At 35.4% G+C, this 24,443-nt stretch overlaps 2 protein-coding genes across 4 annotated transcripts in view; one reads left to right on the top strand and one right to left on the bottom strand.

Annotated features, from left to right (window-relative positions):
* LOC111053460 (polycomb group RING finger protein 3) overlaps window positions 1-12,748 on the bottom strand; it is a 20,952-nt gene extending 8,204 nt beyond the window's left edge. Inside the window, exons 1-5 of one of the 2 annotated variants that reach the window (XM_022340360.2) lie at window positions 12,450-12,748; window positions 5,428-5,551; window positions 4,498-4,650; window positions 3,164-3,306; window positions 23-166 (exon numbers count right to left, since the gene is read on the bottom strand). In XM_022340360.2, the coding sequence (XP_022196052.1) occupies window positions 23-166; window positions 3,164-3,306; window positions 4,498-4,650; window positions 5,428-5,533 (546 nt within the window). In that variant the 5' untranslated portion in view covers window positions 5,534-5,551; window positions 12,450-12,748. Of the gene's footprint in view, window positions 1-22; window positions 167-3,163; window positions 3,307-4,497; window positions 4,651-5,427; window positions 5,552-5,751; window positions 5,847-12,449 lie in introns of those variants that run through there. The other variant, XM_039426581.1, reaches the window with a different exon arrangement.
* On the top strand, window positions 12,731-24,443 carry LOC111053461 (beta-centractin). Of its 2 annotated transcripts, none has more exons than XM_022340361.2 (3): window positions 12,731-13,116; window positions 19,653-19,717; window positions 22,049-24,443. In XM_022340361.2, exons 1-3 carry the CDS (start codon window positions 13,069-13,071, stop codon window positions 23,064-23,066), a joined length of 1,131 nt encoding a protein of 376 aa, XP_022196053.1. In that variant the 5' UTR covers window positions 12,731-13,068; the 3' UTR covers window positions 23,067-24,443. The 2 variants fall into 2 exon arrangements, with proteins under 2 accessions (XP_022196053.1, XP_039282514.1); XM_039426580.1 differs by lacking the exon at window positions 12,731-13,116 and adding an exon at window positions 14,431-14,752.

Raw genomic sequence — 24,443 nt, 5'->3', positions numbered from 1 at the left:
TTGAGTTTCAATTGCTACTCACATCTCTATATTTTTCAGTGCCATCCAAAATTTTCTTGGCAATGAATTTTTTCAAGTGCGTGATCGTTGCCTGAGAAGACAGCCTCAAATATCTCCTCTTCATTGATTTCAAGTTTTCAGCAGTGCACTCCAATATAACATTCACCTGAAAATTATGAAAATGTTAATAGCGATAACAAGCTTTAATAATCATTATTGAGTTTTCCTAAATCGTCTAGAATTGAAAGTCTGAAATTTTCGTCTTAAGTGCGTCTGTGTGAGTAGGCCTATTGCCTTGGAATAATTCGAACGATAGGTGAACAATTGACCAACTGAATAAATATCCTCAATGAACAAGAGTTTTCTCTCGATTGTATTATCATTGTAACTACGTGCTAGAGAGCTGGAGTAAACAGTCTAGTCCTAACTCAACCTCATGAATAAATTATTCACACATTACAGCCGTTTATAATATGAACATATAACCAATATATATAAACATATAACATTTTTAATTATAATTGGAAAATGAATCATGACACAAGCTGATCTATAATTGGCATAGCGATTTTAGTATCCGAAATCTAAACAATAAATGTGAAATGGGATGAGTTGTTTTATAAAGGAAGATTTGTTATTGCATCATTTTATAGCTATTTCAATGTAACTAATAATTTAGTAGTGATCTACTAAACCTAATGTATAATGGATATCAATAGTTAGAAATCCTAGTTTCCTATAAATTTAAAAATCCTAGCTGGAAATAGATCCTAGTTCATTCAATGTTGAATGAAGTTGAAAAATGAAAATTCATAGAATATTTTCAAGGATATGAATGACGTAGATACTGTAATTAACAAGTACTAGACACTTCTTATGTAGGCCTACGCCTACATGTAGAAGAACGACCGCTTTTGTAGCTGAACAAGGAAAGGTGGGAAACAAAAGCGAAGCATTGCAACTGGAGGTCATTTGATACAGCATTCAGTGATGTTATGCTTATCAAAAATGAATGCTTTTGTTCAGGAGAGCCAAAAGGACGAGGAATACACTCCACTCATAATATGCATTCAATTTTAAGAATTTAAACAAGTACAATGGTAGAAAAGAGGCATCACTGCCTAAATTTCTTATCCAAAATTCAATAAACAAACCAGATGGAAGCCAAGCAAGATATGAAATAGAATTAAATTGAAACTAGTTTCTCAATTACGTTAAAAACATATGATTGATGGTTGGATGGATATTATATAAATATTATTCCGTCTTTCTGACCTTTTCGGCGACTCAACATGGACAGCAAACAGGAGATAATAATAATCAAGATATAATAATAATAATCATCAACAATAAAGATAATAATCATGAACCAACGGAATAACACTTCATACAGAGTTCACAAGAAACAGTCATAGAAATACCTGGGCGTTACAATGAACTATTTTCTGCGCTGGGATCATCATCTCAATGAAATATGCGGGAGACTGAAGAAGACCAACAACAGATTCAGGATCCTGACAACACTGGTCGACAAAGAATGCCTAAGAGTAATCTACTTTTTTCTAGCACAGTCCCTCATGCTGTATGGGATTGTAGGATGGGGAGGAACAAGCTTCGTACACATCGAACCGTCTTCAGGGTACAGAAGCTGATCATGAGGGTCATCAACCAGAAGCCACCACGCTATTCATCGGAGCAGCTATTCGATGAGTTTAACGTGATGATCCAAGACAGCTTTACTCCAAGGAGATACTATGCAGATTACACACGAATCCAACAACATTTCAAACCAGAAACCACAACCACAACACCAGATACAGGAATCTTCTCATCACCAATGTTGTAAGAAAGGCAAAAGACAATTCAATCATTTAGCACCAAAATTATAGCTCATCAACAATTTGTAAGATAATTTTGTATGAATGTTCTAGTTCATGTATTGAACCAGTTGACTTCATTGAGCTATCCAATTCTGTTTAAGTTCAACAAAACATACATTGATTGAAAAGTAGCTGCTCCTACTATAGTGGAATAAAAACATCTCCCAAATCGGAGGGATATGCGGAGCAGAGGAAAGCATAGACATAGCGGCCGTGATGTTGCCATGCTTAGGCTAGTTTCACACTCATTCGGTTCGTTTCGTTTTCGGCAAATTCCGATAAGTGTGAAACGGTAATTCGGTTTGAATTCGGTACCGAATAGAAACCGCATAGAACCGAACGCCCCCGCAACACGAATAGGTTTCATCATATTCGAATTCGTTGCTAGGGAAACAGGAAAAAAACAAAGTTTTAACACACGCTTGCCTTTTTTGTTTTTATTTTAACCTAATATCGTGATTATCTGTTTCAAAATTTTCCAAGTCAAAATCATATGGTCAATTCATTTCAGTTAGTTCACATTTATTTCTCAATGAATAGTTTGCTAAAAAAATATGAAAGAGATAAATTAAAACTCAGGGAGAATTTATATTTTTTCATCATTATTTTTCATTTTTCCACGAATATTCCACGATTTCATCAATGGAGAGAAGAGATGAAGTTTATATAGCTTAACATGTTTCAAAACAAGGAAAAAAATTTTAATTTAAAAAAATAATCTCTCTGAACATCCACAATTAACATAATAAAAAAGAAACTATTCAAATAATATTCACAATATTTTCAATTAACTTTAAAATTTTGTTGTTCAAGAAATAACATCTTACAATTTAACATCAGCTGTTATATTTAAATATACCAGCATGAACTGTGAAAATCCAAACACAGCTGTGTTTGAGAAGAAAATACCTAATTAGAACCGTACGAATTAAAATCTGACATGTATGAAAGCCTCATTCGTTTTCGGTAACGAACCGAACCGAACCGAAAACGAACCCGAATGCGTTTGAAGCTATCCTTAAGCGGATAGCGTTCTGTAGTATTCAGCGAGTGTTCTACACCTCATGATAATAGCGTACGCAGTTTCCTCTTTGGGAGCACTGCATAGAGTGAACCTGTTTGTCAACTTTGGCAACTGCACTTGTTTCTATGACTTATGACATGTTAGCCAACTATTCTCGTTCTAATTGGAGGTAGACATCTCCAATGGAAGTTGGCCCCTCCAGGTGAAAACGAAAGAAGATTTAGTTCTAGTATAGGCGAATGTCGTGATGTAATCTTACTTGTTCGTCCATGCGATGTAAGTCGAGTTCTGCCACCTGCTCGGGAGTCGGTTTCTCCTCTTCCATGCCCGCATTCGGCAGAATATCTTTGGGACAAGGCAGTCCTCTTATCCGATAGAATTCTCTTTCTCGCTTCATCTCATCTATTTGAAAAAAAATTGATGAAATTGTTTTAATACATGACGATATGAAGACTTGAAAGTAGGCCTACTTACAATAAATTGACATTGAAATGGAGAGTGGAGACTTGATAAATACTTGAATTTTATCTCTACTTCACTTCAAAAAACGAATGAGGATACATAACAATTTAGGAGCAAAATAGATTTTATAAAATTGCCTCAATTTCCATCGTATGTTGATCATAAACAAGAACCTCATCAATAATACAACTAGCGCATTACATAGTAATAATAGTGTATAGCAAATGATAATGGATAATTGTTGTATATTAAACATTCAAAATTATAACCTTCAACCTTGTCTATTCGATAAGAAATGCTTGGATAGAATTGATATTTTATCATGTTTTATATAAACTGGTTAATTCAGCAAGTGCAATTTCTATATTTTATTCAACTCAGACAATCTTCTTCTTCCAATCCGAATTCTATAGGAATTCGTTAGGTACGTTAGCTAGATCTACTTAATTATTATACTTTGCAATTCAAAGACAATACTGAAGGAGATAATAACAATCAATTGTTTGAATGGACCACTAAAAATTATGGAGCATTTTCAAACGTTATATTGACACTACAAATTTGAATTGATGTGATCAGTGTTTTTTCAATTCCAACATCAAACCAAGTTTGATTGGAAATGAAACAATGTTATTCAAGTGAGCCTACTCATTTATACAGTGAAGAGTTTGCTGACATATACTTGAAGTCACACCGAGACGATTGTTAATTAAGTAATTTTATGAAGATAATTTTCGGAGAATTTTGGACGAAATAAATTTAACTGACGCATTTTCAATAGGAATATATTTTCTACAATAATAAATTGTATAATTTTCTGCATTACTTTACTGACACAATTCTCGAAAGCATTAGAATCAAAAAGAGGAATTACACATAAACTGAAAAGTTTGCAAATTTGAACAATAAGATTTCAGAATATGGATGATTAAACGAAATGCACATGAATACAACAACTTGTATGAACCAAATATTTTGAAAACTATAATGAACCTGGTTATATAAGCGACTTTGTTCATTCACTATGATTTCCACAGATAGGCCAACTGCAAGAAAGAGTTATCATGCATTAAGCTTTTGTAGGATCGTGAAATTCAAGACAATAAGTTTTTAATGAATGAAGCCACTTACTTTCTTGTAAATTCGGTACTAATTTGTAGACTATGTCTTGCATTGTTCTATCGAAGCTTATGTACTGCAGTGGATGAGACTGATGTATGACTATATTACAGGTAGGACATGTGTTGTTCTCTTCTAAGTGTTTCACCAGACAGCTTTTACAAACTGTAAAAGAAAGAGCAAATGTTGAAGTGTGAACAAGTTGAATCAAATATGAGTTATAAATGCTACATTTTTCACTTCTGCTGATGAAAAACTCATGCATTTGCTCATCTAAGAGGATAACAGTACATTCATTTTCAGTGAACTAATATTATTTGATTGTACACTGTTATCAGAGAAGTTGTAGAATTGCTGAGAGATTTTGATAGTGTAGAAGTTCTGCATTAGAATTCAAACGTCCGGTGGGATTCGAACCCACAACTAGGTAGTGATGGGTCAGAAAGCAGTCTGACGGTGCAACGTCGAATGCAGTCGTCTCGTCTATCCTGGCCGATATGCTTAGTTAAGTAGTAAATTTAAGTTGAAGTTTTGTTGTTGTATTTGTAATTTTCTGAAATACATTTTCTGTTTACTTTTGATAAATTGATTTTCGTGTGATAATAATTAGGCTCTATATTATAGTTAGCCTATTTATAAGTTTCTGTCTATATTTACATCTGATACCGTATATAAATTAATGGGACTCATTGCACAACAATGTAATGTTTTTAAAGACCTTTTATTTTGGATTAAACACCAAAGACCCGTTAAGAAACGTATTAATGATACTTAGAAGCCCATTTTATCTAATTTACTTTTTGTGTAATTGAGAAGTTTTTTATTTAAAGTTATCTAATTTAAGTTAAATCCAGGATCCACCGACAAAAAAAACTGTTTTTAAATATTTTATTTATAATGAATAATAATCACACGTCAATGAAAGTAGAAGGAATTACTTACATGTATGGAGGCACTCAGTAACGGTTGTGGCATCGATCAAATATCCTCGACATATTTTACAAGTGATGTGCACGTTTAGAGTTTTTAATTTGATCCGTCGCTCCATTTTTCAGACGAGTGGAATCTGTAAAAGGAAATTGATTAGAAACACATTTTAACTTCTCTAACCCCTTCTGGATTCTCCAAGCCGTTACATTAAAGCTAAGAAACCAAAATGAACAAACAGCTTTGTACTTTTTAATTAGAATGTTTATGGACCTATTTATGTATGTGTGGGTAGAATCGAAATATATATAGATTGAATATAAAATACCAATATCTAACCAATTTTATCAAAAAAGCTGGATATCTCTGCCAAATTTCTCATTTATTTTGCTTCACTCCACTCTTCGTAAATGCGCATGAGACTGAAGACTGAATATACAGAATCCAGATAAAACAAAAGCACCATGCAAAAAGTGTGCGCTCACCGTGAAGTATCACTGCCATTGAAACATGAAACCCCCACAGTAAAAGTTATACTGTTATACTGTATTATGAGTGAATCAATTCATAAGACTGCCGTCTTGCAATGCCCAGTATTGTAGTAAAATACATCTATAGTTACTCAAGTGGACAAGTAGGCCTACACTACAATTCACAATTTGTGACTTGTAAACTCAAATAACTAAGGTTTAACGGATTAGAGGAAGAAAGTACAGGTACTATAGTGTTCATAATGTGTCTGTCCATAGAAAGGCGAGACCATGCATGCAGATGAAAAACAAAATCTGGAGAAACACATTGTGACTTGTCTGTCTTGCTTCTATGGCTCTTTCCAGATTTCGTTTCTGGTGCATTCAATTTGATCATTCTGTAACGATACTACAAGTCTGTACAGAAATGTTATATCATCAGCAAAAGGCTTTGAACTGTACACTACACTGGAACTACACTGTGAGACTAAACTGTGGAAATAGTGGAGCCTGTGGTTGTTGACCATCAGACAATTATGCTTCCATTCAGTCACACCTGTTCTATGGTATTTTGGCATGGGGGAGAGATACCAATATGAAGAAACTTTTTGTTGTACAAAAAAGGGCCATAAGGATCATTTGTAAAGTAGATAGTAGAGCAAATTGTCGACCTCTGTTTAAAAAACTTAATATATGATTGTTTATGCTTTGTATGTGTTTGAATGTCTGATGTCTACCAGAAAAAATCTTTCCATCTTACCCATAAATAGTAATATTCACAATCATTTTACAAGACAAGCAGAAGCACTTAGATTATCACAGTGCAATTACCATTTAACTTTGAAGTTTTGTTGAATTTGGAAAGAGGTTATTTAATAAACTGCCTGCTAATATTAAAGAATGTGATATTAATAGTTTTAAGTTTTTCGTTAGAAAGATTCTAATTGACTGCTGTCCATATGGTTATGAGGATTTGTGGTGATGTCTGTGTATTTTCTTAACTGTGATATAACTGTTTTAAAAATGTTTATTATATTATATAGAATTTGCTTATCTTTGTCTTCTTTTGTATATATTACGATGTGACTGTGATGACTATTAATGTTTAATGTTATATTTTAGATTTTTTTATTTAATTGTTGACTTTGTCTTGCATTTTTGTTAAAGTGTTCTGACAATAAATGAATCTTAAATCTTGAATTATGAAGATAATTATGTAGTTAATTATGAAGAGTTTCCCACTCTTCGCGGGATTGAATGGGAAAACCCGGAAGCACTTCAGGGTCCAAATGTGGTTTTCAGTGAGTTTTTCAATGTCTTCAACTCACTGTTTACTGTATTTTTCCCCTCCAAACTGAATAGGTCCTATGGAGTCTCGAGTGGTAAGCCTTCATCAGTGGATGCCAAGCAGTGGTATACAGCCGACATACAGCAGAGCAACATCAGGGCACTGGTGCTAGTTGCCAACAGGCTCTACAGATCGGCCGTTGCTGGTGTGAAGTGAAGGACAACTATTAATCAGCCTATCTCAGACTCAGGGACCTCTCCTCTCCCTCATCTACATCAATGACCACGGGCTGAATGGAAGTGCTGTGCTATTTGCTGATGACACAACCCTAGTTGCCAGGGATGAGGATGTCGACTTGGCGTTACACAGGTCTGCCCAACTATTGGAGGTTGTCAGTGATTGGTTCCGGATGAACAGACTTGCACTGAACGAGAGGAGGACGCAAAATCTACTCTGCACTCTGAGGCGGAACCCTCCAATCTTGGGGGATTGCGGTGTGACGCTGCTCGGATTCATGATGGATGCCACTTTGACATGGGAGCAGCATGTTGACATGATCTGCAATAGACTGTCAAGAGTGTCTTATTTGATGCGTAAGCTGAGGGGTCATGTTTCTTTGGAGTACATGGTTACGGCATACCATGGCCTCTTCCACAGCCATATCAATTATGGAATAGTGCTTTGGGGTCATGCAGCAGGCTGTAGAAGGATCTTGCTTCTGCAAAAGAAAGTCCTCCGGATCATCACCTCATCTCATCGGCTGGAGCACTGTGCGCCAATCTTTAGGAGGATGAGGATTATGACGGTCTATAGCTAGTATCTCTTTAGTTCCCTGTTACTGTTGAGAAGAGGACATCATACCTTTCAGCAGAGAGGACATGTACATAGTCACAACACAAGGAGGAGGAATGACATCAATTTGCCTCAGGCCAGACTGACTCGATCTTATAATAGCTTCCTTGTCCGTGCACTTGAGATTTACAACTGGATGCTTGTGTATTTCCGTGAACAGGAGAAAAAAATCTTCAAGAAGGCACTTTGTGAGAAGCTTGTGAGTCTGGATGAAGAGTCAATCCAATGTTTTCTGAGATCTATGGCCGACCTCCCATCTTGATCTCAGTCTAGTTATCAAGTTTCAAGTTTTATTTTTTATGACGCAATCTATCCAGCAAGTGCTGGTCATGGATGGAGACTACTGAATTACTGAATCACTGTATTTCAAATAATATCAAAATATTGTCGCAAAAACTTAATCTCCCTAACCTACCCTTTAACCTTTAAAACTTATTGAACAACAAATTTCAGGTTCGGTTCTAAACAAATGTGTAATTTTTATAAGATTTAGGATTCAAGATTCCTTTATTGTCAGAACATTAAAAACAATAATGCAAGACATTGTCAAAAAATATACAATCACAAACTTAACAATGTATCACAGGTCATAAAATTACATCACATTATTAAGTATTTCAAACTGTAAGGTTAGCAGTCAATTATAACAAAATTTAACATAAATATATCACAGGTCATTAATGTTACAAATTACATCACATTATTTATACATTACATCAAGTCATTACTGTAAGGACAGCAGTGGATTAAAATATTTTTTAAACAAATTTTGAACTGTCTAATCTCAAGCTCTTTCATTTCAACTGCTAACTTATTGTACATTCTTTTTCTAAACGCAACAAAACTATTCATCATAGTGTGGTAGTTACACTGAGTCATTCTAAGTGCTGTAGCCTGTCTATTAAAATAGCTGTAAACATTACTATTGATTGGAAAACTGTATTAACATTTTTCTTTGTGTACATCAGGGCCGCCCCGAGGTTAATAGGCGCCCGGGGCGAGATTTTGATATGCGCGCCCCCCCCCCAAAGTATAGCGTGGTGAGGTAGTATTTAAAAGTAAAGGTACATTGCTCTTCCAGGAGGAGAACTTCCATTATGGGCTGCATCCTCTCATTGATAATCATGCTATAGATTTTGTAAGCAGTGTTTAGCAAGCTGATTTCTCTATAGTTGTCACAGGAACTTCTTAGTCCAGTTAATATAGACATAAAAAAGGAGGTGTGCTTGCAATTTATATTGTAGTTATGATTTTTAAATGTATTTTTTACAAATAGTCCAGAACCTCGTATTTTCAGCTCATTTTCCAGTTTTCAGCTTTTTCTGCCAAATCCAGTGATCTGACGGAAAAATTTGCTCCAGCCATTGTTTTAGATTATAAAATGAGATCATTCGCAACTATCTATCTCCAATAAGTACTGAGTTATGATTTTAAGAAATAAGTGAAATTCAAAGAAAAAATCAACCTGTATCCTGATCTTAGATTTTAGAGCACAAAAATACGCCCAGAGGGACTTTGAATTATACATTTAAGTAATTGGTAAAAATCGGAAGATATTGTTGATAAAAAATTAATGCTCATCAGAATTAATTTTGTCTTTAAATTTTAGGCTACTCATTTTTGAAAAATCATAACTCAGTACTTATTGGAGATGGATATAGATAGTTGCGAATGATCTCATTTTATTCAGAATTTTATAATCTAAAACAAAGGCTGGAGCAAATTTTTACATCCGATTACTGGATTTGGCAGAAATAGCTGAAAACTGGAAAATGAACTGAAAGTACGAGGTTTTTGGGCCACTCTGTATCTAGCACGAGAAAATTTTGCATGAAGAAATTGGTTCTGGACTTTTCTCATGTATTCAAATAATATTATATTAAAAATCTGGTGAGGCGCACTCACACAACTTTCCTTGCCGTTATGAAAATTGATCACCTTACGCTAGTGTTCTCGCGCATCCCAAGTCTACTATTCAAATACATGAGACAGCTGGTGATAGGACAATAACACTGGAGACACTCGAGGTCTGCTACTTCGTAGTGAATGATTTAATAGAACCAACAGTTGCAAACAGTTTGCAATTTAATAATCACATTTTCTCGAATTTCAATCTTATTTTCAATTTTAGGTGAACATGTTACTGAACATTAATTGTAGAGATTTTCATGCTCAATCTTTTCCACTTGGATTTTTTTGTTTAAATTGTATATGAAGGCTGATAATTGAGAATCTGAAATCAAACTTCGCATAGATGGGGCGGAGCTCCTAAAATTTTTACAGGACTTGTTGCAGTTGATAGAGATTATCAATGACTATTTCAGGTAAGAATTTGATCAAAATCGTTGGAGCCGTTTCCGAGGAAATTGCGAAAAACCCTGTTTTTGACAACATTTTCGCCATTTTAGCCGCCATCTTGGATTGCATTTGATCGAAATTGTTCGTGTCGGATCCTTATAGTGTAAGGACCTTACGTTCCAAATTTCAAGTCATTCCTTTAACTGGGAGATGAGATATCCTGTACACAGACGCACATACACTCATACACACATACACTCATACACACACACACACACATACAGACCAATACCCAAAAACCACTTTTTCGGACTCAGGGGACCTTGAGACGTATAGAAATTGGGGTACCTTAATTTTTTTCGGAAAGCAATACTTTCCTTACCTATGATAATAGGGCAAGGAAAGTAAAAAATCAGAACTACAATATAAATTGCGAGCACCAATGTATATAGTGACTGGACTATATCTCCCTTCTTGAAAAGAGATTTGACTGTAGCCACTTTCCAAACTTCCGGGATCCTTAATTATTGTCTCCAGCCATATCAAATGGAGGAAGCCAAGTTTGAAGAAGAGTTCCCTATGCTTGAACAGCTCCATATTTGAACCATCCGGTCCAGCTTGTCTTATTTTATTCTCTTTTCTCACCTTGTATTCTGCAGGCTAAAACCTATTTTATTTTAAATTTCCGTTGATATTCCTAAATTGAAAAATTTTGAATTTATTTTAAATTGAAAAAATTCAATTTAGAAATACCAATGGAATTTAAAAATAAATAGGTTATAGCCAAGGTTTTAGCAGAATACAAGGTTAGAAAAGGGTATAAAATAAGAAGTTTTATCACCCAGCATTGGACAATGAAGCGACCAATGACGACTTGCAGGTTGCCGGGGCAGTGGGCGCGCACAGGCTCACTCAATGACTGGAAAAATATACACCTATGCTATGCGTAGAGTGACTGTATATACCAAAGTTTTTATTGTTTATGCCACAATTAACACCACACATATAATTAATGAGTTATACATAGAAATGGATTGATAAGAAAATGGTTCAAGACCTTTAACGTGAAGGTGAAATAAAGGTACTTGAACCGAAAATGTCGGGGCGCTAATCATCATAAGACCGCGGCGCCCGGGGCGACCGCCCCGGTCGCCCCACCCTTTGGGCGGCCCTGGTGTACATCATGCATTCAAAAACATAAAGTGCAGCAATTGTCATGATTCTTGGGTTCTTAAACAATGGTCTACAATGGGTTCTACTATCCTTATTACAAATTACTCTAATAACTCTCTTTTGTTTATAAAAAGTTTCTTTACATTCGAATCTCTCCCCCATGCAACAATGCCATAATGCCAAATGAGACTGAATATAGGCTATGCATAATAAACAGCAATTAACACATCATGACTTACAATATGTCTTAATCTGCTAAGCATAAAAATACCTCTAGATACCGTACCTTACTACACAGTAAGCTGACATGTTTTTCCACTTTAATTTATTTTGTAATGTGATGCCTAGAAAATTCACATGATTTATATTAACTTACATCGGCCACTTGAATCAAATTCTAACAACTGTGTTTTGTCTTTGTTGAGACAAAAAGAGATTAGCATATTTTGATATACTATCAATCATTTTCATATTGATAATAAAGGCTACCTACGTACACCAGATACGGAGTTACTGTACCCCTAAACTAATGTAAACATTCCTTAACTGACTGATTGAATAATAGCAATTATTATAAGACCTAGGAAAAAATAAGTTTCCTGAACTTGTAAAGATACTATCAATATAGGCCTAATAGTGATCACTGGTGGACGTCAACTTAATGTAGCCTAAGCCATAATAAAATTAAGACATAATTAGAATATAGTAAAACTATAAAAAAGAATAACTTTGTATGAAATGATAACCAGTATTGACAAACTTGAACATTTTAATTTTTGCAGGTAATTTAAAGTGTTAACCAGTTTTTGTATATTATAGTTCAATTGCTACAGGCCTATTCGCCTATTAAAGGTTATAAACTAGGTTAGTTTCCATTTATTCTGCTGATTCAAATGAAATCTTGGAATATGTAACACAACTATATAAGGAAAAAGTGTTAATTTCTTGTTACTTACTCAAATATTGACGTGAAGAGCCTTTAATCCGTAATTTGTTTATTAATACATCATCAAAAGATGTTCAAGCAAGTTTCAGCTTGCTTTCTGCTACAACAAACACCATTCCAAAATAAAACTTCTGAATAATTCACATGAAAACAGTTTAAGGATTTTAAATACTAAAATTAAATTAGACAATCTGAAATATAATTTTATCTATTTTAATCTACAAATAAAATGAATTAACCAAACACAAAAAATGCAGAATGCTTAACCACACAATAAAGCCACTGCCATTTTTGTAGCACACAAAAGCTTTGACAAAAGCTCATCCTTGCCGGGTGCTGACACGAATACATCATAACTAAAAAATTTAGTTGGAACTGACAAAAATCATCATTCAATATTATTTGCCATTGATAAAATCCTCTTTAATATTTTAATTTTTTAAAAGTATGATTTACATTACCTCTATTCTTCCGATATTCAATAGGCAATGACAAATTTCTGTATGAGATTGGTCAAATTGGACGGGCCAACCCGTCACTCCCGTCAGCCGTCACACTCTCCTAACCCCAAATTAGAAATACCAATTTATTTTTGAAATAAAACTACAATTTTTAGTTGAAACTTAATCATGGAAACGTATGATGTTATTGTCAATCAACCAGTTGTCATTGATAATGTAAGTACTTAAAGCTTTAATTCGTAATTATATCTGTGGTGAAAGTAACTAATTCATAACCTTATCGTGTGCCGTACCAAATCCATAATATCTAATGAATTTTAAATTCTAATGTGTTGTATATTATAAATGATGCTCAATGAGCAATCAGTCATTATTTCAACAACTTTCTATCTCATTCTGTTTATCAAACAATTGCCGACAAAAATTCATATACTTCGGCTATTGACGCACTAAAATCTGCATATGTAAAACCAATAAATGAAATATTCGCTAGACATAAATTGGCAACTAGAAAACAGTCTTCAGATGAGACAATTGACCAATATAACCAAGCTTTACAACAACTGAGTAAGAATTGTGGGTTTGCAGATGTTGATTCTGAAACTCATAGGAAAACATACATTCGTGATTCATTTATCCGGGGCCTCAGCTCTCATCAGATAAGACTGAGACTTTTGGAGTTTGACAAACTAACTCTTGATGAAGCTATTGAAAAAGCACGTGCCTTGGAATCTGCCAGAAATCAATCAGCTTCTTACTCTTCTGAAATAACTCTTAATGCCACTTCAAATAATTCTTCAGAAAATTCATGTAAAGAAACAAATTTGTCAGCTGTAAAAACTGGAAGCTCAAATTTTCAAAAATGTTATTTTTGTGGTCGTCAGCGACATAAAACACGTCAGCACTGTCAGCAGTGCCCTGCACTAAATGACTCATGCGAAAAATGCCAGAAAATAGGTCATTGGAAAAATGTCTGCAAATCTACTAAAACTTCTTCATCTTCGGCGCTTATTGCAGCCTCTACTGTTCTTGAAAATGCTACAGTACAAGCTCAGGTAAACAACATTCCTACTTCTGCTTTGATAGATACAGGAAGCTCTGAGACATTTATTTCACACTGTTTTGCTAAAAAATGTGGACTTGAAATGTACCCTACAACTGGTGTAGTGTCCATGGCTTCAACATCACTAAGAAAGAACATTTCCTTTTATTGTGTAGCTCATTTAGAATTTTCAGGTCAACATTACCCCAAAACAAAATTCAGTGTATTGCCTGATTTGTGTGCTAATGTTATTGTAGGACATGACTTACTTAATCAACACTCTGAACTTAGAGTTTCATTTGGAGGAACTAAACCCCCATTGACTATCAATTATCTGGCTCCAGCAAAGATAGAACCTCCACCACTTTTTGAGTTTTTAACTAAAGACATTAAACCTATAATTACTAAATCCCGAAAGCATTCTCTTGAAGACACTAGTTTCATGGAGAAAGAAATTGAGAAACTGATGGAATTATTGAAGAAAGCAGGTCTCCCTGGAGAGCTCAAGCATTTGTAGTGAAGAACGAAAATCACAAAAAGCGAATGGTAATAGACTATTCTCAAACTATTAACCGATACACACATCTTGACGCATATCCCCTCCCTAGTCTTGAAGATATTGTTTCTAAGGTCTCAAAAAACTCTGTATTCACCACTATTGACTTGAAAAGCGCTTACCACCAGGTACCCCTACGAGAAAAAGATCGACCTTTCACTGCATTTGAGGCATGTGGCCGTTTGTATCAATTTCGAAGGCTTGCTTTTGGTCTGACAGATGGTGTACCCACTTTTCAGCGAGTCATTGATAATGTTATTAATAATGAAAAACTTGAAAAAACGTATGCATACCTGGATGATGTGACAATATGTGGTAAGAATCAGAAGGAACATGATTTGAATCTCAAAAAATTCTTAGATGCAGTACAAAAATATAATTTTACAATCAATACAGAAAAAAGCAAATATTCACTTACTTCAATAAGCTTGCTTGGCTATAAAATTGAAAATGGGACAATTTCTCCTGACCCTGAACGTCTGAAACCATTGCTCAATCTTCCACCCCCAGATAATAGAAAGGCTCTTGAGCGAACAATTGGAATGTTTGCACACTATTCCAAATGGATATCCAATTATTCAGATAAAGCTAAACGGCTTCTTACAGCAAAGACCTTTCCTTTGACTTCTGAAGCTATAGCTGACTTCAATCAACTCAAAACTGAGATTTCTAAGGCAGTAGTTAGTACAATTGACGACTTTGAACCTTTTGTGGTTGAAACAGATGCATCTGATTTTTCAATTTCAGCTGTCCTATCACAGTGTGGACGTCCAGTAGCATTCTTTTCTCAGAAGCTGAATGATAGTGAGCGTAAACATTCATCCATTGAAAAAGAGGCTTTTGCTATTGTGTGTGCTCTTAAAAAGTGGAGACATTTCTTACTTGGAAGATTCTTCAAAATTATCACTGACCAGCGCTCTGTATCATTCATGTTTGATATGACTCATCAAAATAAAATAAAAAATGAAAAAATACAACGATGGCGACTGGAGATGTCATGCTACAATTACGAAATAATTTACAGACCAGGAAAGGACAACCAAGTAGCAGATGCACTTTCCAGAGTGTGTAATGCAACTCAAACCGATAAATTACACTCCCTACACTGTGACTTGTGTCACCCTGGAGTGACCAGAATGATTCATTGGGTAAGAACTCATAATTTACCCTATTCAGTTGAGGATGTCAGAAAAATGACTTCTTCATGTCAAACATGTAATGCCATAAAACCTCAATTTTTCAAGAAATTGAAATCTACTCTCATAAAGGCGACACATCCATTTGAAAGATTAAGCATGGACTTCAAGGGTCCTCTTCCATCAAAAACTAAAAACAAATATTTGTTGACAATAATTGATGAGTACTCTAGGTTTCCGTTTGCATACCCTTGTCCGAATATGAATTCATCAACTGTAATTCAGTGCCTTGTGAACTTGTTTACCACATTTGGTTTACCTTCTTATGTACATACTGACAATGGAACCTCTTTCAAATCCAGAGAGCTGCAGGAATTCCTTCATAATCGAGGAGTAGCCACTTCCATGTCATCACCTTATAACGCACCAGGAAATGGCCAAATCGAACGAGAAAATGGTACAATTTGGCGCACAGTGTCTCTTACATTGAAGCATAGAAATTTGGATGTATCTGATTGGGAATCTGTGCTCCCAGATTCTCTACATTCTATTTATTTAGGTTAATGATGCTAATTTATACAAACAGAAATGGACGTGGCAAAAATCAGACTTATGCCAAATCTGTCGGTAGTAAATACCAACAAAATGACAAATCCCCTACTAATTTATCAAAAACCGAACAAACCTATTCTTTTAAAGATAAACCATTACTGGTTGGCTCAAACAACTCTCAGCAAGTCAATGGTCAGGATTATAGCCTAGTAGGTGTCAAGCTAGCCTGGTATCATCTTGGAAAGATAAAAGCGGGTACAACCGAGAATAATCTAAAAACATTTTTGACAGATACCTTCCCTGGACTTAATTTTATTGTAGAAAAACTGGAAAGCAAAAGTGTATCATATTGTAGCTTCAAACTTTGAGTTCATTTTGATCATAAAGATACTATCCTTGATAACACGAAATGGCCAAAGTATGCTACTCTGAGACGTTTTTTATTCAAACGCCCTCAGGAAGCAAAACTGATGAGTATAATTATGAATAAGAGCGAAGTTATCATGGATGTGAATAAAGTTACCATGAATGTAAGTAAAGTTACCATTATTGTATTAAATGTTCAGTGTATTAGAACAAAACTCGACCTTCTTAAATTTTTATTTGATGACATTAATACTGACATTTTCTGTATGACTGAGCATTGGCTGAAAGAGGAGGAGTCAGAATTTTATAGCGACCTAAATAACTTGAATCCAGCTGCCGCCTATTATAGGAAGCACCATTCAAACGGTGGTTCAGCAATATATCTAAAAAAAGAACCTGAAATATAAGAAAATCTATGTTAATAAAGTTTGCGATGAACTGGTCCTGGAGATTGCTGCTTTACAGTTGCTTAAGCCCTCAATGATTGTGGTATCAGTATACCGTTCCCCTAACAGTAGTTTGGATCAATTCTTTGAAAAGTTTGAAATCTTGCTGAAGTTTTTATCTAAATTCAACAAAAAAATGGTTATAGGTGGTGACTTTAATATTCACCTTGAAACCCAGAATGAACTAAGCTCCAGGTTCACATGTCTACTCCGAGAATACGGGCCCTACACTGCCAACCAGAGGTACAGCAGTACTGGATAACATTGCAATACTAATCTTGATTCTTGGGAACATAAAACAACCGAGGTGGACCCAATGATTTCTGATCACTGTGCTGTTGTAATGGTAGTCCAACCCCAAATTGGCACTGTCAGCGTCCAACCTGAAATAGCATGGAAGGCTGAATATATCTTCTACAAGAGAATAGTCCGGGAGGAGCACATTCCAATACTTCGCGGAGAACTTAAACGCATAAACTGGATGACAACTCTTGATAATGTAAGACCAGAATTTAGACTTGATAAACTCATCTCAGTCTACATTAACAGTTTCAATCAAGTATTTCCTCAAACGTATACAAAGAAGAAATAAAATAAAAATATAACCTCCAAACCACACAAATCCTGGTTTACCAAAGAGCTTCGCAACATGAAGGACTTGGTGACACTCTTACACTTCTTCTACAAAGCTGCCAACTCATCTGAGCAACAAACTGCATTGTATTCTAAATACACAGACATGAATAGAAGGTATAGAAGTGCTGTAAATGATGCAAAAAAGAAACACACAGCAAATTACATCAAATCAGCCAGCAATGTCTGCAAGGCTGCATGGAGTGTAATAAATAGTCATAGGCCCAACAAAGGAGAAGTAGAATTTGTACTGAATCCCGACGACTTCAATGACTATTTTACAACAGTTGCTGAGAAGATACAAGCAAGTTTACCAGCCAACGATATGGAACCATCTTCTAACATCATGTTAACACAACACAGAATGACTGAGTGGAAGGAAGTTAGTCCATCACAGATAGTGAATCTAGTAAGAAAATTCAAAAACTCGAAATCGCAAGACATCCACGGCATATCATGTAATATTTTGGAAGAAACCATCACAATGATTGCTGAAGCAATGGCCAGCGCAATAAATGAGTGTCTGAAATGTGGCAGATTCCCTGACATTTTGAAAATCTCAAAAACCAGACCAGTCCACAAGAAAGGTGCAGTTGACCAGCCAGCTAACTTCAGGCCAATATCAATTCCTCCCACCATGGCAAAGGTGCTGGAGACTATCATGAAGCAACAAATGGTGGATTACTTCGAAAGTAACAACCTCCTCTGCCAACAGCAGCATGGTTTTAGAAGTGGCCGCTCTACAACAAGCGCACTGATTGCCCTGACTAGCGAAATCCAGAACACACATTTGAGACTGGTGATATAATGGGCCTTACACTGTTCGATCTGTGTAAAGCCTTTGATTGTGTTCCACACCTAATCCTCCTAAGAAAGCTGGAAAAGTATGGAAACAGCGGTCCGGTCCTCAATACCATCAAAAGTTATCTTGAAGACAGAAGCCAAGTAGTCACAATGAAAGGAGCTTTGTCAAAGACCAGAGATATCAAACACGGAGTGCCGCAGGGTTCTGTCTTGGGTCCCCTTCTATTGATCCTTTTGACGAATGACTTTGTTCCCAGCAAGGACTCCATACTGTTTGCAGATGATACTACGGTGATGTCTAGAGGAATATCAAGTGAACAGGCAATGGCAAGGAACGAAACTCTCACACAGGAGGCAAAGAGATGGTTCCAAATAAATAAACTTAATGAGGACAAATCCCAAATATTAATATGCTCTCTGAAAAGCGAAAAAACCCGAAAGCACTACTGATCAGTAAAATTATTGGGTTTTTGGCTTGACAGAAAATTGAAATGGGACACACACATTTCAAAGACTTGCTTAAAACTAGCAAGAGTCCTACATCTCCTAAAAAATTAAGGTATGTTGTCACTAGAATACTTGATGACAGCTTACTATTCGTTGTTTTACAGTCACATAACATACGGAATCCTTCTTTGGGGACATGCTTCACCCAGCTCAGATATACTATTGCTACAAAAAAGGCCATTAAAATAATCACATTCTCTGACCACCTGGCACACTGCAGGCCACTATTCAAAAAGCTGAGAGTACTTACAATCTTTAGCCACTATGTACTCTGCTCACTTCTATTCATTAAGGACAAAGCAAACAACATGACAAAGAGAAGCAACATACATACCTACAACACTCGACATGCGGCAGACCTGGATGTACTTCGAAGCAGACTTACAGCAACTCAAAAAAGTTTTGAAATATCAGCACTGCGACTGTATAATCAACTCCCTGAATTTATAAAAAAAATTGTAAAACAAAAAAGTTCAAACAAATATTGAAGGAACGCCTTATACAACGGCCATTATACTCATTGGCAGAACTAGTGGATGAGCCCTTATACTCAAACACGAACAGCCGCCATCCCACAGTTTGAGGGGTGACCCCCTGAACTCCCTGACACAGTCTTTCCGGTTCTCCCGGTCAAGGACGAAGAATTCAAGTATCTAGTTAAGTAAGTAACTTGAATGTTATCTAAGTAACATGCAAACTTTCTTTTTCAGGGTTCAGGAGTTATAAAGGCAGGTTTTGCTGGAGATCAAGTTCCAAAATGTTGCTTTCCAAACTAGTGAGTATAAAGAATATTCTGTTAATTTCCGAAAAATAATAAGTTGGGATAAATAGGTAATTCATAAAATAAAATTTAGTAAGGTTTCAAAATAGAAGTTTCATTATTAATAAATTATACCTAATTCATTTAATATTATACGTATTAATCATTGATGAACTAGGATCTAAAGTACCTACTACAAAAAACTTGACTGTTGGGCTCAATTAACATAAAATACACACAAAGGACGTCGCGCAGAGACACAGTATAGACGTAGGGGAAGTGTGCCGTATCCAATGCACAGCAGACGGGCAGGACAGTGGCATTCTCATTGTTTAACATAATTCCTCTGGTCGTGGGTACAACACATTCAAATGTAGGCATTTAAGTTGTATCTGTTCTATTCAACAGGAATTTTTGCTCGTTCTCATTTGCAACAAATATGGGGAGGAAATGGCTTTGATGTATTTGATTAGGTGTCACTGCCTCATTATTATTGTAATTGGAGCTTGCATTCCACGAAATGTGTTCTTGAAACAAACAAGCTCTTGATGGGCTGCCTCCTTACACTAACCAATAAAGTAGTATTCATAGATTTGTGACACACTGTTTGTTTCATATCCAGCAGATTTGAGGTACGAACAGAACGGCCAGGTCGATGTGTAGATTCAGCTCGCTAGCAATCTCCTATTAACTATATTTATTATTTATTTACAACAATATGGGAGCACACGGGAAAATCCCAAAAATTACTTCCCTATCAAAAAAATACAAAGAAGTGGAAAATTGAGTGAAATAAATACGAAGAAAAAACTATTCTATATTAGTGAAGAAAATAAAATGTTATGAGAAACTAATAATATACTGAATACTGAGACTATATGAATATATACCGGGTGTTTCAAAAAAAATGACTCAATTTTAAACAGTTATATTTATTTGAAAAAATGGTGTACACGAACCAATTTTACATCAAATTACTCGAAGAAGTATCAAGTTTATGATGATGCATTATAAGTGTTCTATGTGCCCTACTTTTGAGGCTCGGACGACATCCAGACGGTAGCCAAATTCATCCCAGACTGTTCGGAAGATGTCTTCTCGGACTGTAGCTACTGCATCAGTTATCCTGGTTTTAGCTCCTAAATATCAAGTGCTAAGGGAGGAACATAAACACGATCTTTAACATTGTTCCAAGGTGGGATAGTTCAGTCCGAGAAGACAGACATCTTGCGAACAGTCTGGGATGAATTTGGCTACCGTCTAGATATCGTACGAGTGGAGGTCACATAGAACACTTATAATAAATCATCACAAACTTTATACTTCTATGAGTAATTTGATGTAAAATTGGTTTTTGCACACCATTTTTTAAAATAAATATAACTGTTTAAAATTGGGTAATTCTTTTTGAAACACCCGGTATATCAATGACTCAAAATATTTTATAATTGCACAGTTGCTTAGTGGCATCTATCTCCCCCGCGACTTACTCGTTCTGTTCGCACATTTAGCCAGTTCATACATCGCATTGTGAATTTTTATATTGGATATTGTAGTGTAATAATTCAGAGATCGGCTAACCAAGTGTTTTTTTTAATAATCATTTTTTATATAAGTGTTTTATGTCATTTTTATGTCTAGTTAATAAAACAATTATCACAGTTAATAAGTGTTTCATTAACTCAAGTGATTGTTATAGAATTTCATCAGAATTTTCAAATAAAACAATAGTATTTTAATGTCAATTGAATGTCTGTAAAATCTCTATGCACAGCAATGCACGCTACGATTCAATAGAGATGCGTTATCCTTAACCTGTTTGATATAAATAAATTGTTGATTCATGAGACAAGAGGCGTTTTTCAAAAGATTCGGCACGACAGGACAGGAATCTCTTCGATTGGCTGATTCAAAAGAGCTTTCTTTCGATACAACAACCCAATCAGCCAATCGCAGAGCTTCCTTTCCTTTTGTGCCGACTGAAAAACCCGTCATGTGATTTGGCTAGTAAAGAGGGCGTATACGGCTGCCTTTCCGACTAGTGCAAAACAAACAGATCACGAAAATTGCGCATGTGAAGTACTCTATTCCCCTCATGCCGCTGCAAACCCAACCATATTCTCCTGATCATCTTTGAATACACTTATCACTTCTATATATCTAAAATGATATACATCCTTTAATATGCATCTGATTTATTAGTTTCATCGTATGTACTAGGATTTGAACCAAGCTAGATCATTCACATCGTGAATTTTCCTTTGCTAGAACTATCGTATTTTGCTTTGACAAGAAAATTTACCAATAGTTTTTTTTTTAAGTTCTTAAAATCTCTTTTTTCCGCAGCATCGGCAGGCCTAAACACGTACGTGTAATGGCGGGTGCTTTGGAGGGCGATCTATTCGTGGGACCAAAAGCAGAGGAACACAGAGGCCTACTAAGCATCCGGTACCCCATGGAACACGGCATTGTCACCGACTGGAACGACATGGAAAAGATCTGGCAGTACGTCTACAGTAACGACCAGTTGCAGACTTTCTCAGAGGAACACCCCGTACTTCTCACCGAGGCGCCGCTCAATCCTCGCAATAACCGCGAAAAAGCAGCCGAAATATTTTTTGAATCGTTCAATGTGCCCGCTCTATACGTATCAATGCAGGCGGTGCTCAGTTTATACGCAACAGGTCGCACGACGGGCGTAGTGCTGGACTCGGGCGACGGTGTCACACATGCTGTGCCCATCTATGAAGGATTCGCCATGCCTCACAGTATCATGCGAGTGGACATCGCAGGCAGAGATGTTTCCCGGTACCTCAGATTGTTGCTCAGAAAGGAGGGCAACAATTTTAAAACTACCGCCGAGTTCGAAATTGTGCGGACAATTAAGGAAAAAGCTTGCTACCTGTCAATCAACCCCCAAAAGGAAGAAACAGCAGAGACCGAAAAACAACAATACACACTCCCTGATGGCAGTACCCTCGACATCGGACCTGCTAGATTCCGAGCACCCGAGGTGTTGTTCCGACCTGATCTGATAGGCGAAGAATACGAAGGCATCCATGAAGTCCTCTTATACGCTATTCAAAAATCTGATCTAGACCTTCGTAGAGTACTATTTCAAAATATAGTTCTATCTGGAGGATCCACATTATTCAGAGGTTTCGGAGATAAGCTACTATCCGAGATAAGAAAATTAGCTCCCCAAGATATTAAAATTAGGATATCAGCGCCCCAGGAGAGGTTGTACTCAACATGGATAGGAGGATCAATTCTAGCTTCCCTGGATACATTCAAGAGGATGTGGGTTTCGAAACGAGAGTTCGATGAGGAAGGTCGTAGAGCTATTCAAAAGAAAATGTTCTGAATGAATGTGGTTTGTGTTGTGCTGATTAATGACATTCGAACAGTATGCTACCATGTGGCTTTAATTTATTTTCGATTAAAATTTAGTTTACTTAGGTGATTTTTTACAAAAATATCTCAATAATGTAAATTATTTATCTTCTTCATCCTGGAGAAAACAGGTACCGTACTCATAAACAAATATAAAATCTCATTTGTACCATCAAACCCAATGTACTAAAATGAAAAAAAAAATCGCAAATTCTTCGTATTGTCATGTAATAAATCTAATTTTCAATTCTGGTAAAGTATACTGTAATAATGTTATAAAATTTATTGATTTCATCAAAAAAATCCATGAAAATTATAAAAAATTTAAATTTTCTTGTTCTATCTTGTCATAATATAATTATGAGGGTTTAAAAGATAAGTTACTTGAATGAACAGAATACTATGATCATTCCACCTTACAAAGTTTCCTAGTGAAAATTAACCATTCATTCAATTGAATAGATACAACCTCTTATTCAATCAGTCAATCGCTGAGAATATTGAAACCCATCTATTAACGCACACTGCACAACATAAAGAAGCATATTTTCAACACAATATTGTTTATGGATTATATTGTATGTTATTGAAACAGAATGTTTATCCTGTGTTGGCTTGTAAATGTATATTGCTGATGGAAATGTTATTCCAATCCACTTGATGTGCGGCCCTTGAGATACAGTAAACAATTCTTGTGTATTACATTCGATTGTAATTAATTCTTGAATTTCATATCTTTCTAAAAACCTGATTAGCAAAAAAGACTCGTCTCAAGTATCAGTAAGAAATATATGGTGAAGTAAAATAATATATACAGTACTCTAGTAAAACTACAGAGCTATTGTCTTGCTGATGAGACAAAAAACCTGTGCTAGACAGACAAAAAAGTGCTACCAAATTGAAAAAATGAAGCTATAACTTGAAAAAGTTATTTATTTTCGAGAAATTCAAATACAATTCCAGCCTAACCTTTTTAAAGCATGTTACTAATTTATTTTCAATTTAAACAGAATATACAATTGATGAAATAATATGTATGAATGTCGTAAAACTTGAACTAATAACCTAATTTTTATGCTTAAATTGAATTTTTTATTCATTCTGCATTGAAATTTGATATTTATATCAGTGTATAGATAAAAATATGGCTAATGTAAATTGTAAGTATCGTAATTGCTATTATTAAATAAGTTAATTTTGTAATAATTTAAGTTGAATTAATATCACGACACAGATTGAATGCTATTGTAATGTGAATGGTTGTTGAATGCCATTTAGTGTTTATGAGAAAAAAATAATTTTGGTAATTTATAGAGCACATTAATAAAATTGGCATTTATATTTAGTT

This window comes from Nilaparvata lugens, chromosome 4 (assembly GCF_014356525.2).
Source record: "Nilaparvata lugens isolate BPH chromosome 4, ASM1435652v1, whole genome shotgun sequence".
Classification (NCBI taxonomy): Eukaryota; Metazoa; Arthropoda; class Insecta; order Hemiptera; family Delphacidae; genus Nilaparvata; species Nilaparvata lugens.
This window is presented reverse-complemented; position numbering and strand designations above follow the sequence as displayed.